This window comes from Misgurnus anguillicaudatus, chromosome 5 (genome assembly GCF_027580225.2).
Source record: "Misgurnus anguillicaudatus chromosome 5, ASM2758022v2, whole genome shotgun sequence".
Classification (NCBI taxonomy): domain Eukaryota; kingdom Metazoa; phylum Chordata; class Actinopteri; order Cypriniformes; family Cobitidae; genus Misgurnus; species Misgurnus anguillicaudatus.
Window position 1 is genome coordinate 33,609,092 of NC_073341.2, and position 15,970 is coordinate 33,625,061.

The following is a 15,970-nucleotide window of genomic DNA, read 5'->3' on the forward strand; positions in this document are numbered from 1 at the left end:
CAAAAAAAAAAAATCTGCCAATAGGGTAAGCAAAAAAATCTTGAACATTTTTCTTAAACACTAAATTCAAGAAAATGTAAAGAAAAATTTGCTTACCCCATTGGCAGATGTTTTTTGCTTGTTTTATGCACAAAATCACTTTAAATTATATATTTTTGGTCTAAAAACTAGACGTATATTCTTGGGTCGTTTTGCTCATCAAGAAAAAGCATCTTAATGCTTAAATTAATATTTTTACTGAAAACAAGACAAAAATACTAAGATTTTTTTTCTTGAAAATCATTTTTTGCAGTGTGTGGCTATTTTCAAGTTAATTTAAACACAATTTAATCCACACAAGTTGATACATTGTAGAAAGGGTAAGTGGACATCTCCAATTCACTGCATGTTTCTGGACTGTGGGAGAAAACAGGAGTACATGGAGTAAACCCACGCTGACACAGGGAGAACATTCAAATTCCACACAGAAAGACCACCTGACCCAGCTGGGGCTTGAACTGGGAACGCAGAAAGATCCATTAATACAAAAGGTTCTTAGTGACTATAAAAAAGTCACAAAAAGGTGAGCGAGAATTGATTCTTTTAAGAACCCTTGACTTAAAAGGATCAAGCGTTTCTTTTTGGAAAAAAATTGTTCTTCTATGGCATTAGAATCTTTATTTTTAGGCAGTGGCTACTTACACTGAGTGCAAATAGCAGTAGATACTATTGACACAATAGCTATAGATGCTATTTACTGTCAGGATCCTGTCAGGCTGGGTACACACCAAAAGATAATTGGACTGATTTTGGGCCCCCCTTCCAACAATCCTAGCTATGTCCCGATTATCTTGATGGTTCTACAGATTATCTTATCAGATTTTCACTTGGTATGAGATGTTGTAAGAGTGTCCAAACCTGGTGCATTTCCCAAAAGCATCGTTGCTAACCTGTTAGCAACCTAGTTGGTTGGCAATGAGAAATTGCATTGCAACCAAGAAAGTTGCTAACTTAGTTAGCAACGATACTTTTGGGAAACGCACCCCAGATCGGAAGAACGTCAGAGCCACCCCGATAGCGAATCGTAAATATTAAACGATTCTTTTAAAAATTTCTTTGTATTATTGTCTTGTTTTCAGTAAAAATATCTAAAAATCCTTAAATAAAGATGCTTTTTTTAAAAATCTGCCAATGGGGTAAGCAAAAAAATCTTGAACATTTTTCTTAAACACTAAATTCAAGAAAAATTCAAGAAAATTTTGCTTACCCCATTGGCAGATTTTTGCTTGTTTTATGCACAAAATCACTTAAATTTGATATTTTTGGTTTAAAAACTAGACTTATTTTCTTGGGTCGTTTTGCTCATCAAGAAAAAGCATCATTTTTTACAGTGTAACAATGGTCATGGCACAGCAGGCACAGTCCAAAGTGAGATAGACATTTTATGTAATTTTTTTACCCATTATTCGTCATGTTCGTTTACTGTGAAGTCACGTTTGGCCGCGAGAGACATCGCGAGATCTCCATGAGATTTCCTGTGTTCACAGTCTAGACTCTATAGGAGCAAAACGGTTAAATCTAGAATTTTCAAACCTCATGTTTGTGGTCTATCACATTTTGAAAATCTTATAAGATGTAAAAAATCTTTTGGTGTGTACCCAGCATTAGTTTCTTCATGTTTTGTGTGAAAGCACATGACCTTGTTTATTAGGCCATGTGCTTTCCCTGTCTCGTCTCTGACCCCACCCCTTCGTCTCTTCATTAATTTGTTATTGTTTGATCATTGTCCCCTGTTCCCCTTTTGATTTGTTTCCTTATTTCATACCCTTGTGTTTACTGTCCTGTGCTCGTTCGTTTTGTGCTTTTCTTGTGTGTAACAAAGTTAAATCTAGTATTCAGTCAAGTGTAGTCTATTGTCTAGTTTAGTGTTATCTTGTTTCATGCTGTTTGCCCCCTTATGGGTTTTGTTTTCCCTGTTTTGTCCTTATTAAATAAAGTGTTTCTTGTTGACATTTACACTTGTAAATAGCATTTTTTTCTTAGAGATAGATACTATTTATGCTTACATTTACAAGTAGATGATATTTGCACTAAATAAAAATATAGAGATACATTTTCTATTTACTATAACTGACAATATTAGCATTTTCTTAGTAATATGCTATTTACAGTAGGTGAAATTATATTTTATTTGTTAAATAAAATTATAAAATGTAATGGATGCTGAATTATTGGGATAATAAAAAACCCTCCTTACAGCGACCCTAACCCTACCCAATAAAAAAAAGTGTTCAGAGTGTCATGTGTGTTGCTCGTGTTTGTTGCGTCATGTAAACCATGTGCATCACGTGTTTTGTCAAAATAAGTGCCTGCTGCACACGTGTCAAACCGTTTATGATAAAAGAGACGCTCACGTTCATAAAATACACGCAAGACACTCCCTTAACACTAAACTCTGATTACGCATGAGATTATGCGAGTATCTGGCAAACGCGAGCGTCTCTTTTATCATAAACCCTTTAGACGCATATTTTGAAAAAAGGAACCACACACATGATTGGATACATACACGTTGTGACGAACTTCACATCGAGCTCCCTCGAAAAAAGAAGTCACCGACCGCCACTGATAGACACACTGTTATTTTTACAAGTGCACAGCCTTTGCTGTGTCTTGCGGTGAGCCATATTTATTTTGAATGATATATTCTCTTAATTACCAAACAATTTAGAGATCATACACATTTTTGAAAGCAATGTTGTAGAAGTTAAAAATCAATCAACATATATGTTTCCATTAAAACAATTTAGTTTATTAAAGAATGCTTTGCATTTGAAACCAGTAGTGTGGTAGGCTGAGAATGACAGTAAGTTGACACACAGGTGTTCTGCAGGTGTACGATGAACAGAAACCTATTGTGCGTTATTTCATAATACGACTGAAAGAACTATTGATTTACAGATCAAAGAAACATGAAACGTGAAAAATCAGGTTCTGAGGGTCAGTTATTCAGCCCTGCCAGCCAAAATGAAAGATAAATAAGATTACATTTGACATAGTTGATAAGTGACGGATGAGAATGTACTGCACGTGATGTGAAATAGACTATTTTTCTAAATCTCGTTATTAATTTCACACATCAAACATTCATTGTACACAGGGACACCATAGTAATGCATTTTTTTTTTTTGGAAACGTAAATCTAATCTTTCAAATGATAAAAGACAATCCAGCATCGGTCTACATTTCACCTTTGTTGAGTAAAACATCATCAGCAGCCAAATGTTCTTTTGGACAGAGAAGGATGTCGGTGGGATTGTATGTTGTTGTCTTATTCTGTTGAGAGAGAAAAAAATATGTGATTTTAGATGGTATGAAAGGGGATTTAAGTGAAACTGAACAAAGTATTGCAGTTTCCAAACATTTCTAGTGTGGTGTTTACACTTTTGAAGAGAGTCAGCCTACAAATGGCTTACTTATGCAGTAGTTGTCTCCAAATATTAATCTGGTTAACGATTGAAGGAATATTCCATTTTCTTTAAAGACAAATCCAGATAATTTACTCACCACCATGTCATCCAAAATGTTGATGTCTTTCTTTGTTCAGTCGAGAAGAAATTATGTTTTTTGAGGAAAACATTGCAGGATTTTTCTCATTTTAATGGACTTTAATGGACACCAACACTTAACACTTAACTCAACACATAACAGTTTTTTTCAACGGAGTTTCAAAGGACTATAAACAATCCCAAACGAGGCATAAGGGTCTTATCTAGCAAAACGATTGTCATTTTTGACAAGAAAAATAACAAATATACACTTTTAAAGCACAACTTCTCGTCTAGGTCCGGTCCAGCGCAACCTAACATAAATGCATAGTGACGTAGAGAGGTCACGTGTTACATATATAAAACGCACATTTGTGGACCATTGTAAACAATAAACTGACACAAAGACATTAATAAGTATCAGTTGACATACAACAACGTAGGAATGGTCCTCTTTCAACACACTTGTAAACACTGGGGCGGAGTTTCGCGTTCGTCCTCTGTGACCTCTTGACGTCATGACGTATTGCGTGGAGTCATGCTGGCACATCACGACCGGATCTAGACGAGAAGTTGTGCTTTAAAAGTGTATATTTGTTATTTTTCTTGTCAAAAATGACAATCGTTTTGCTAGGTAAGACCCTTATGCCTCGTTTGGGATTTTTTATAGTCCTTTGAAACTCTGTTGAAAAAAATTGTTACGTGTTGAGTTAAGTGTTAATTTTTATTTTTATTTCCTCGGCTAAACAACCCGGGGTTTTTGTTTTTTTTCTCTTAGGGGGTTTTTTACCCCGGGGAGGTAGCCTGCTTGGGCTTAACTTAGCTTCTTCTTCTCGACGTTACATTAGTAATATGCTCGCTCATAATGTCGCGTCATAGCCGCAGCAAATTTGACTGCTTATGCTATTGTGTATTATGTTATGCTATCTGTCGTTTTTCTGTGCTTTTACTGCTTCTATTAATGTAAAGCTGCTTTGAAATAATTGAGTATTGTGAAAAGCGCTATATAAATAAAATTGAATTGAAATTGAAAAAATTGTTGGTGTCTATTAAAGTCCATTAAAATGAGAAAAATCCTGCAATGTTTTCCTCAAAAAACATAATTTCTTCTCAACTGAACAAAGAAAGACATCAACATTTTGGATGACATGGTGGTGAGTAAATTATCTGGATTTTTCTTTTAAGAAAATGGAATATTCCTTTAAGTGTTAAAAAATGTATAAAATTACACTTCACATTAAAAGGTCAATCTGAGACATTAGTATCATTAGCCACATTAGCACTAACAAACACATATAGAAAAGCTTTTGGGAAAAAGTAACCAGTCAGTCAGTGGCCGTGGGTGGGGCATTGTTTGTGTGACATCACATTAACAAGCTAATCAAAACGCCATGTCTAATGAGACATGCATTGGTTTAATAGGTATTAAAAAAGAAGTAGAGGGTGGATTTTTTTATTGTAAGGTTGTTGTGTTCACATTGCCAACACACATTTATGTCCAAATATATTTGCATAATATGTGCCCTTACCACGTTTCGACAGGACGAGCCGCAGGTCTTTTGTTTCAAACTCCACCATAATAAACCAGGACCAATAGATTCCTTCTTTGTGGGTCCTGCAGAAATACATACATATTAATGTAAAAGTACAGCAGTGCGTATTCGGGTAACATTGCAAGTATAGTTATGGTGTTAAAATAAGTTCTCTCACCTGTAATGTAGCTAACAACCACACCAACCAGCACGACTGCACTTGTTGACAAGGCTCCAAAGTAGAGGTAGGATATTGAATAGATAGCTTTAAGGCCAGATTGACTGTACACGAGTAAAATATATCAGATTGTAAGAAATATTGAAACAATTTACTGAGAGTTGAACATAATACAGCCTTGGTTTATAAGACACCTACCCATAATCCTCAAGATCTGATGGTTCCAGTGCAGATGACTGAATCAGTGTTGTGGTGCTATTGAGTGTTGCATTACGTGACAGACACTGACTTGCACTGGTGGGTAAAACACCCATTATTTTTGGTGTTGGAGGATAGATTGTGCTTCCAACAGCAAGCCATAGAGACAGACAGAAACCCACAGCCACGCCTGAGAACACCCCCTAAAAACATCCACAATAAGCTGACATCTCTATATCTTATGGTTATTTATCAGCTAAGTGTTTATAAAAAGATGGATATTCATTATCAATGTACTGAAAGAATAAATAGTTTGTCTTTAACAAGATCTTACTGGTTTATTTGTGGCTGGTACAAACATGCCCAACACAAATGCTCCTAGAAGTGGACCGTTCACTACACCCATGACTGTAAATGAGCCCTAAAAAGAGAGCACTTATTAGAACACAAGCACACACACTTAAATACAGCCTGCTTTAAATCACAACCATACCTGAAGAACTCCCCAGTCCAGTAGAGATGAGAGAGCCGACATCGTAATGCAGCCAATCCCTTAAAACAGAGCTGTTTTTCACACATATCAAACATGAGTTCTTATTACATTTCTTGTTAATAACAACAATCACAGATTAACATCATTGATCTTGTTTTTAACAACTTACAGCAATTAAATTAAATTTAAATGTATTTCGAATGTAAATATTAATTTAACTGAATATGTAAATGCAAAACATATGCCAAAGCTCAAATGCCAAAGCATCCATCTTTTAATTAAGGAAACAAATGCCACATTTTGAGGATATATCCCCATAATTATGGACACATTATTTAGATCAGTGGTGGGCACAGACCATAGTGGTCTCCAATGTGGTGCCCACATAGATTTGTGAGGTGCCCCCCAAAACACATTCTATTAATAATTGTATTAATATTAATAATTGTAATATTTATGTCTCAATTGTAATATTTATTTATTACATATTTTTATATTAGCTTGGCTTGGTTAATGTATGTTAACATTTTAAACAATACTAAAACATATCAACAAGTAAAATAAAATAAAATCAACAAGTAAAACAAAAAGGTTTTGAGTAGACTATGTCAAAAAGTAGCCCTCCAGATTTGTTTTATCCATTGTGGTAACCCTTGCCCACAAAAAGGTTGGAGTATACAGACCTCCGCAGGGGTGAAAAGGCAAAATTGTCCTTTGCAATGGTCTCTATTAGTAATTCCTTTGTAATTGAATCGATAATATAATGCATGACACATCATCAAAATAAGAGAGATCCCTAAATATACTTATAACTAAATTAATATATATATTTTTAACAAATACTGTTATTAAATACTGAGACTAAGGAAGGTAATTATATGTGAAAATCGTGTTAAATATTGTTGGTTATAAAACATGTTTACCATGGTTTACCACAAATTAGCAGCTTTTTCTACAGTAACCATATAGCTTAACCATATTATTTATCCGTGAAAAAGTATAAACTATAAATTATTTTGATAAAGGAAAATATACCACAAAACTTAAATGTGTCAGTAAATAAAAAACGAACACTAAACTGGTAACTTTAGTATTTAAAGAAGAACCTTATGACGTGCTAAACCATATTGTTAAACTGACTTGGATAAACAAATCGAGTGTTTTTGTCAAAAAATACGGTAGCAATCGCTTTTATTGTAATTAAGCTTAACTGACACACTGCCACATTTGCTTTATTTGTAATACATTTACATTTTTCTCATTACCTGTCATGCATCCTGTGGTGGTTCTCAAACTGGGGGCCGGGGCCCCCAGGTGGGCCGCGAGATGGTGCCAGGGGGGCCCCAGTTTTATGACATATATAAAATACATTAATTTATCACGAATTCCGTGTAATTAAACCTAAAAAAAATAAGGCTACTAACCAATAGCACTACTTTGTATATTTTAATATGTTTTGTCTTATTAAAATGTTACGTTTTAGAACAAATTTGTTATAAAAAAAATTGGGGGGGCCGCGAAGGAATGCACCATATACAAGGGGGGCTGCACGCTGAAAAAGTTTGAGAACCACTGGTGTAGGCTACTTCGTTAAGACACGGTGTGTGCACACCAAGCAGCGTATGACATCAGAGTACCTCGAGAGTAATTTTAAATTGGCGCTTTTAAATGACTCTCGCGATACTCGCTAAACGGCAGCGCCACATGAACACTTTTTATCTTTTAACAATTTTTTGTGTTGAAATGTGACTAAACATATTCTTGAAGGCTGTCCAGGTTTCTGCTTGCAAACATCATACCTGAACTGTCTGACAGAAAGAATATGCGCTACAATCTAAAAAAAATTAAAATATAGGAAACTGCAGCTTAAACAAAACCTGCATTGCAATAAAAATACCAAAGAGAACAAAACCTACACTGTAAAAAATAATATGCTGAATTTACTAAAAAATACAGTGCATCATTTTTGCGTCCCTCTTTTTAAGCAAGTTTCACATGGAATTTTAAGCAATTGCTTAATTTTTTTTAAGCTTAAACTGCTTAAAATTCCATGTAAAGGTTACTTTAAAAATTTCAATTGCTTAAACTGCTTAAAATTCCATGTAAAACTTACTTTAAAAAGTGGGTGCAAAGATTGTGCATTACATATTAATTTTTTTTAGTAAATCCAGCGTATTACTTTTTTCAGTGTACCAGAAAGATCAATACAATGGAAAATATAAAGTATAATGCAAAAATCCAAACTGCATGCGCCATGACGAATAGTGTAAATGCTGGGCTATTTTCAAAAAGGAACAAACCCAGCCGTTAGGTTAGGTTAACTCAGAAAATGTTTACAGTTGACCACAGGTTGAAACAACCAATTTATAACCACAACATTGGATTTGTTGCTTTTTGACTCAACCATGGGCTAAAAATAACCCAGCATATTTTAGTGTAAGAAGATGTGTATGTAATGTTACTTGCACTAGAAATAATAAGTTGTTTTCAACCCTACATAATGACTTGGAGAGCAAGAGTTGTTTTCTCTGTGAAACGTTCATTAGCCACGGCTTTAGCACATCCTCCATGGTAACAGCAGCCATTGCGTTGATGCTGGTGGACACCGTACTGTGGGAACAAAAGCAGGTATGGCCGATTCAGTGTGATTCCATTTATTATGTACTGTAGGCATCAACACCACACAATGTTCTGATGCTTTCAGGCACCTTAAAGTCCCACCATATGCACAGGCTAAAAAAAGTCCTGGGAAGCCCGGGTGATCCCGGAAAATGTCCAAGACCAGGTACGGCATGTACTGTGATAATCAAGATAAAATCACCAAGTTATTTTTTTCAGACCTGTCACGCAATTGTCCCCACACGTGTAAATATAAGAAAAAATGTATTTGTATTTATTTGTTTACCTGGTCAGGTGAAGATATTTTCCCAGCTTTTAGTGGATCACAATTGGAGTACAAAGCAAACATCACAATGCCACAGGTGGCTGCACTGCTCACAATAAGACACAGACCCACCTGGTTAACCAGCAGCGCCCTACAGCGCAACACAAGAGTGACACTCAGTGGATCTTTATCTAAATGAGCGACAGCAAAAATACCTACAGAAATGTGAAATTGTGAGCGTAGCATGTTACAGAGATGCTATCAGATGGAAAATAGCATGGGTTTGAATTAGCATATTTATAGCACAATACCATGGCAATTCAAAAACATGATCCCTATAGTTGAATGCACTGCAAGTCACTTTGGATAAAAGTGCTTGCCAAATAAATGTAAATACCATAATAGCACTTCTGTTCTTGGGCCCAAGTTAGCTAGTCAACAGTAAAAGGAGTCTAAAATGCAGTGATTTTAATGACTTTGCATAGCAATAAAGAGAGATTTTCTCACAGTTGAGCTTGTGTTTCTGTTCTGCATGATACGTAACGCTGCACTTGTGCCTGATTGGCTCCGTACATGGATAGCCAGACCATAGTCCCGCCCACTGTGAAACTCCAGAACGAATAGCGCTTCTGCGGGTCTATGCCAAAGCTGTGACACAGAGGAAGATGGGCGAGAAAGCTGTACAACAATCCAACAAATGCATATTCACTTTATTTGATCATTTGACTTTATTAAATGCTTGCTATTGTTTATACTCATTAAAATTGATGCGTGATCCATTGTTGGCGATCTCTAGCACCCTTGCTGGTCCTCCAACCAACAGAGTGCCATGAACGTAGACTGCAATAAACCCACACAGCATAACAACAATCTGAAACACATCAGTCCAAATCACTGCTTTCATGCCCCCCTGCACGAAAACACAAACACAACATTATTATTAAGCAACATACAAACATTTACCCATTTACTCATTTTATTATCATTATTATGATACATCACACAATGTGATTTTATATTACAGGCACAATATGTACGATTTATAATATGTAAGTCTGAGTTATTCTTGGTTTCCGGTTTTGCTGCCATAGACACTACATGTGTTTGTCTTCATGTGGCACTGTGGCGACTGATCAGCGTGTGACATCAAAGTATTGCGTGATATTTTGATGTCATATGCCAATCAATCTGTGCAGCACCAGAAGTAGTACTTGAAGCATCTATGGTGCATATATGTTGTTGCTTCTATCAAGCCACACTGTGGACTTACATTATATACTCACCTAAAGGATTATTAGGAACACCATACTAATACTGTGTTTGACCCTCTTTCGCCTTCAGAACTGCCTTAATTCTAAGTAGGATTGATTCAACAAGGTGCTCATATTGATAGGATAGCATCTTGCAGTTGATGGAGATTTGTGGGATGCACATCCAGGGCACGAAGCTCCCGTTCCACCACATCCCAAAGATGCTCGATTGGGTTGAGATCTGTTGACTGTGGGGGCAATTTTAGTACAGTGAACTCATTGTCATGTTCAAGAAACCAATTTAAAATGATTCAAGCTTTGTGACAAGGTGCATTATCCTGCTGGAAGTAGCCATCAGAGGATGGGTACATGGTGGTCATAAAGAGATGGACATGGTCAGAAACAATGCTCATGTAGGCCGTGGCATTTAAACGATGCCCAATTGGCCCTAAGGGGCCTATAGTGTGCCAAGACAATATCCACCACACCATTACACCACCACCAGCCTGCACAGTGGTAACAAGGCATGATGGATCCATGTTCTCATTCTGTTTACACCAAATTCTGACTCTACCATCTGAATGTCTCAACAGAAATCGAGACTCATCAGACCACACAACATTTTTCCAGTCTTAAACTGTACAATTTTGGTAAGCTCGTGCAAATTGTAGCCTCTTTTTCCTATTTGTAGTGGAGATGAGTGGTACCCAGTGGGGTCTTCTGCTGTTGTAGCTCATCCGCCTCAAGGTTGTGCGTGTTGTGGCTTCACAAATGCTTTGCTGCATACCTTGGTTGTAACGAGTGGTTATTTCAGTCAAAGTTGCTCTTCTATCAGCTTGAATCAGTCGGCCCATTCTCCTCTGACCTCTAGCATCAACAAGGCATTTTCGCCCCCACAGGACTGCTGCATACTGGATGTTTTTACCTTTTCACACCATTCTTTGTAAACACTAGAAATGGTTGTGCGTGAAAATCCCAGTAACTAAGCAGATTGTGAAATACTCAGACCGGCCCGTCTGGCACCAACAACCATGCCACGCTCAAAATTGCTTAAATCACCTTTCTTTCCCATTCTGACATTCAGTTTGGAGTTCAGGAGATTGTCTTGACCAGGACCACACCCCTACATGCATTGAAGGAACTGCCATGTGATTGGTTGATTAGATAATTGCATGAATGAGAAATTGAACAGGTGTTCCTAATAATCCTTTAGGTGAGTGTAATGTAACGGTTATAAAACGTCATCCATAAAATTGATTGACAATAAAGGTTAAGATTGCAACTCCCACCGTTCTAAGCTGTTCCACAGCGTCATCAAGCTATGCCGTTGTTGTTATTAGCGACTTCTAGTGGCGAAAAGTACATAGTGTGCAATCACATCTTACCAGTGTTGTGTAAAATGTGCAGATGATTCCAGTCGAGAGAAGAGATGCCCACATATTTAGACCCGTAGCTTGAAAAATAATAACGTTTGTTAGGAAAAAACACTTAAAGGAGCTGTATGTAGGATGGGGCTCTAGTGGCTGATCTTGGTATTGCAGTCTAAATTAAAAATATTGGAAGCGTTTTTTCTACCGCCCTCCTCTTGGGTTGCCATACACATACAGGAGGGCAACTAACGACTGAAATCATAAGTTTTTCTGGTAATTTTCACGTTTGCAATGCTTCTCTGCAAATTACAAACCCACTTGTGTGGATTTTCATAATTCAATCTGCAGCTCATTTCGGAGGTTGTGTCCACAGGAGGTCACATTTACGACCCATTGCAATCTCATTTAAGCAACTTTAATAACTGGCAACCAAGCTGTTAAAATACACTATTGGATAAATTGGCAGTGAGCAGGATCACACAGATAAAAAAAGACGCATTTTAAAAATGTTTTTTAAAGAAAAAGATACAGATATCTACAAATATATTAGCATTTTTTTATTTAGTACAGTCAAAATCCTACACAAGCTCCTTTTAAATAAATTTTCAAAATCAGTGTACGTTATTTAAAGGGACACACTTTTTTGAAAATATGCTCATTTTCCAGCTTTGGTTATTTTTGAGCGCGATGCTAATGGTCTAATCAGATTCAATTGATTGTGCTAAGCTATGCTAAAAGTGGTACCGCCAGACGCTGAGATCGGCTGAATGGATTTCAAAACTGTAAAAAACCCAAATGTTTAACTCTAGGGGAGCTGGAAAATAAGCATATTTTCAAAAAAAAAAGTCATTTTAACAGCTCACTGATGGATTTGTTATGTATGACAGGAATCACATTGTGACTTTCACTGTCATATAACAAGCTTTGTCTATTATAGAGGAAAGTACATTTGTTTTACCTTGATTCAAGATGACTGCAGGAGCAAAGATCACAATACCAGTGTAGAGGAGCTTCAGGAAAAACAAACCAAGATCCAAATCATTGTATCCATTATTTAAATAAAACATTTTTCATTTTTTCACTAAATATTGAAACTTAAATTACAAAGCTGAGAATAAAAGCTTTATTTGTGTATCAGTTCTGCAAAAAAAATTTATTGCTATGTTATCATGCCGATTTTAATGTGCAAACAGTATTGTGGTGAGTTTGTCTTACTGTGGCTACAATAAACTGAAGACTCCCCAGGAGTTGCATCCCTCTGCCAAACCTCATCCCTAAATACTAAAACACACACACACAAAAAAGACTTATTTTTAACACTTATCAACACTTAAACCTCTGTTTATGCACAAGCGCATATATAATAAAAGCCTAACAATAAATCTGGTGTATAAGGATATAAATAAATAAATAAAAGTTGTAAGAAAATGAACAGTCCATGACTGCTTAACAAATACAAATATTAAGAAATCCTGAAATTCAAATCCTGAAAAAAAAACACTTAAATTTGATTTAAAATGTAGAAGCAGAATGGATATTTGATATATTTGACCCCATGCTGCGTACACATGGTATTTTATCTCACACACTACTGTAGTGAGACATTACTGAGATTCCTTGAGCAGGTGCATCTAACTAATACATCCACGCATTTAAAATCATCTGAATTCTGCCATTGTTTAGACAGGGATTGACATGAATTATAAAACTACTTCAAAAGAAAAAATCCAAACCTGACATGAGCTTGTAATTTTAAGACGATAGAAAACTGGCACAAACAGGACCGCCGTAATGAAAGAGTTAAGCGCCTGTCCGAGGCACATATACAGGAACTTAAAACCATATAAATAGGCCTCTGATGGGACACCAAGCACTTGAACAGCTGACATAAAGCTGGCGCAGAGCGACAGTCCGACAGGCACGGCAGAGAAACCCCTGCCACCTGTGAAAAAGTTGTCCACGTTAGAGTGACCTGGGCTCTTTTTCAGAGACTGGAATAGCCCGATAGCCACCGATATTCCCAGCATAGCCGCAAATACTGCGTAGTCCACCAAACAGAAGCCTGGTCTGTCCATAATGCTGTCTGTTTAGACTGAATCGTCAACTAAATGAGTAGAGTCTCTCTTCAAGGGGGTTTCAGCTGTAAAAACAAACCGTGAAAACACAATGCATTCTTAATGGACCTCCTGTTATGCCCTTTTGATTTTTTAACATTACTACTTATGCAATCCAAAAGGGTCACTTAAGGTAACAGCAAGTGGTTGAGCATAAAATGAAAGAAATTGTATCCATTACATAATAAATTATATACTAAAACACTTACCTTAGGTTTGACAAAAATATGCAGAATAAGTGTATACGTTTATTTTAAAAGGAGATATTCCACAGGTCAACAGTAAACGGCATTGTCTTAAAAATATTCTGGCCTGTAAGTATGGAGAGTAAGTGAGCATTCTTTCAAACAGAGGAGGATTTATGTGTCTAGGCTGATAATTCTGATAATTGAAGGCAGTCTGAGGGGAGGAGCATTATGAATTATTCATATGTATTATAATTAGCATTATTATTATGTATAGGGAGGAGCATGATTGACACTAGACTAGAGTTTTATTCAGATTGATTATGCATCGTCTCCAGCTCTGTTAAAATAAAGTTTGAAAAAGTTTTAATCATGGTTTTACTAAGTTTTAACCATGGTACAGTTAAAATAAAAAACATGGTCAGTGTAAACCAAGGTTACTACAAAACCATGCTTAATCCATAGTTACTCTGGTAAAACCATGGTTTTGCAAATGCCAACATTACAGTACACTCTACAAAATAACAAATTAACAATTAACAAATTAAATGTGTTGTCCCTAACTAACACATCTCCGTTATTATTGGAACAACACATTTTTTGTTTTTAACACAACTTGTGTTATACTTTTCATTAATGTTAACACATTATGACACATATGGTACATAAAAAGACCAAAATATTGTATTACCATGTTTTTTGGACATGTCTGTACTGTGTGTGGTGCCCCCCAAAAAATGTAATAGGGTGGACAGAGGAGGGCATAGCAAATCACGGGGTTGGCCACTGGCTCCCCCCAAAAAAACACAAAATGTAGTGTATGTTATACTTATTTAGCAATAGACTACGTTCCGAAGTGGGCAGATCCGGTACGGATCCGGTTTGGATCTGCCCTAAAGTCTCTTTGAATATAGTCCTCTGCAAATTGACAAAGGTGGATATGTCGAATGCATTCCTGTTCATATTGACTATTTATAATAACTCTACATATGAGTGTAAATATACTGTCAGTGTTTAATTTAAAGTTTTAGTTACTTTGGAGGGCTCGACAATAAGCATAGGCAGATTGCCAAGGGCCAGCATGAACAGACAGACGACGCAAAACAGATCTTAACGCTTTCCCCGAGTGTTGTTTTATAAGCTTTGTGTCTAGAGCCAAATACGTGCAAATTTTAACGCATAAATAACACGTACACAACATGTATTCAACACGTAAAGTTTAAACAGCAAAAGAATGCGCGTTGTTTACGTGTTGAGTGCGTGTTGTGTATGCGTGAAATATGTATGGATTTTTCGCGCATGAACAACACGTATTCAACACATAAACAACGTGTTCTTCTACGTGCAAACGACATGTCCTTGACGCGTTGTTTACGTGTAAAATTTTGGCCCTCATGGCTAGACAGGTCTGGACTGGTAAGCGTGATGAGTTCCTATTGGTCGCTGAACAGTACAGTGTAGGGTTAAACCATGCCACCATGATACAACTAAAATGCTAAGGATCCACTTATTTCTTTGTGCTTTTTTCTCCTTCCCTGTAGGCTATAATGTAAAATACTATAAATAAAATAACGGAGTGTGTAGGCCTATTTACACAAAATGCAAATAGCCTACCTTGTTGACAGAGGCTATGTACACTAACTAAAAAGACTTTTGCTTTTTTAACAGCTTAAGTGGTGAAGAGTGAATGACAGCTTTTTGCACGATCAAATTCAGCTTTGCCGAGCACGTTTCTCTCATTTTGCTGTCATTGATCAGATTCGAAAGGCATTTGTTTTTTAAAGGGGGCATATCATGAAAATCTGACTTTTTGGGTCCTCAGTGCTTCTATAAACCTAGAAAATGTGAAAAATATCAACCCAGTATAGTTTTGGAAAACCATTCTTTGTAAGCATGTGAAAAAATAGGTAATTGAAATTTGCCTCCCCCTGTGATGTCAGAAGGGGATAATACCGCCCCTTAATCTGCATTATCCAGCCACGGCACTGCCATTTAGTGCACAGATCAACTCATTTGCATTTTAAAAGACACACCCAAACATGGCACATTTTTGCTCAGACCTACAAAGTGCCCATTTTAACAGGCTATAATAAATGATGTGGTATTTTGAGCTAAAACTTCACATACGTACCCTGGAGACACCAAAGATTTATTTTACATCTTTAAAAAGTCTTGTGAAATGTCCCCTTTAACAAAAAAAGAAATATCCCAAAAGTGAAAATATAAGCACTTCACTGGT

General features: G+C 36.5%; 1 protein-coding gene across 1 annotated transcript in view; it reads right to left on the minus strand.

The window, feature by feature from the left end:
• slc5a5 (solute carrier family 5 member 5) overlaps positions 1-14,500 on the minus strand; it is a 15,370-nt gene extending 870 nt beyond the window's left edge. Inside the window, 16 exon segments of the mRNA XM_055167967.2 lie at positions 3,231-3,315; positions 5,057-5,142; positions 5,238-5,341; positions 5,436-5,638; positions 5,770-5,856; positions 5,929-5,999; positions 8,426-8,538; positions 8,637-8,725; positions 8,834-8,963; positions 9,320-9,460; positions 9,568-9,722; positions 11,448-11,515; positions 12,391-12,442; positions 12,648-12,713; positions 13,166-13,572; positions 13,756-14,500. Of these exon segments, the coding sequence (XP_055023942.2) occupies positions 3,231-3,315; positions 5,057-5,142; positions 5,238-5,341; positions 5,436-5,638; positions 5,770-5,856; positions 5,929-5,999; positions 8,426-8,538; positions 8,637-8,725; positions 8,834-8,963; positions 9,320-9,460; positions 9,568-9,722; positions 11,448-11,515; positions 12,391-12,442; positions 12,648-12,713; positions 13,166-13,507 (1,792 nt within the window). The 5' untranslated portion in view covers positions 13,508-13,572; positions 13,756-14,500.
• Positions 14,501-15,970: the final 1,470 nt, after the last annotated feature.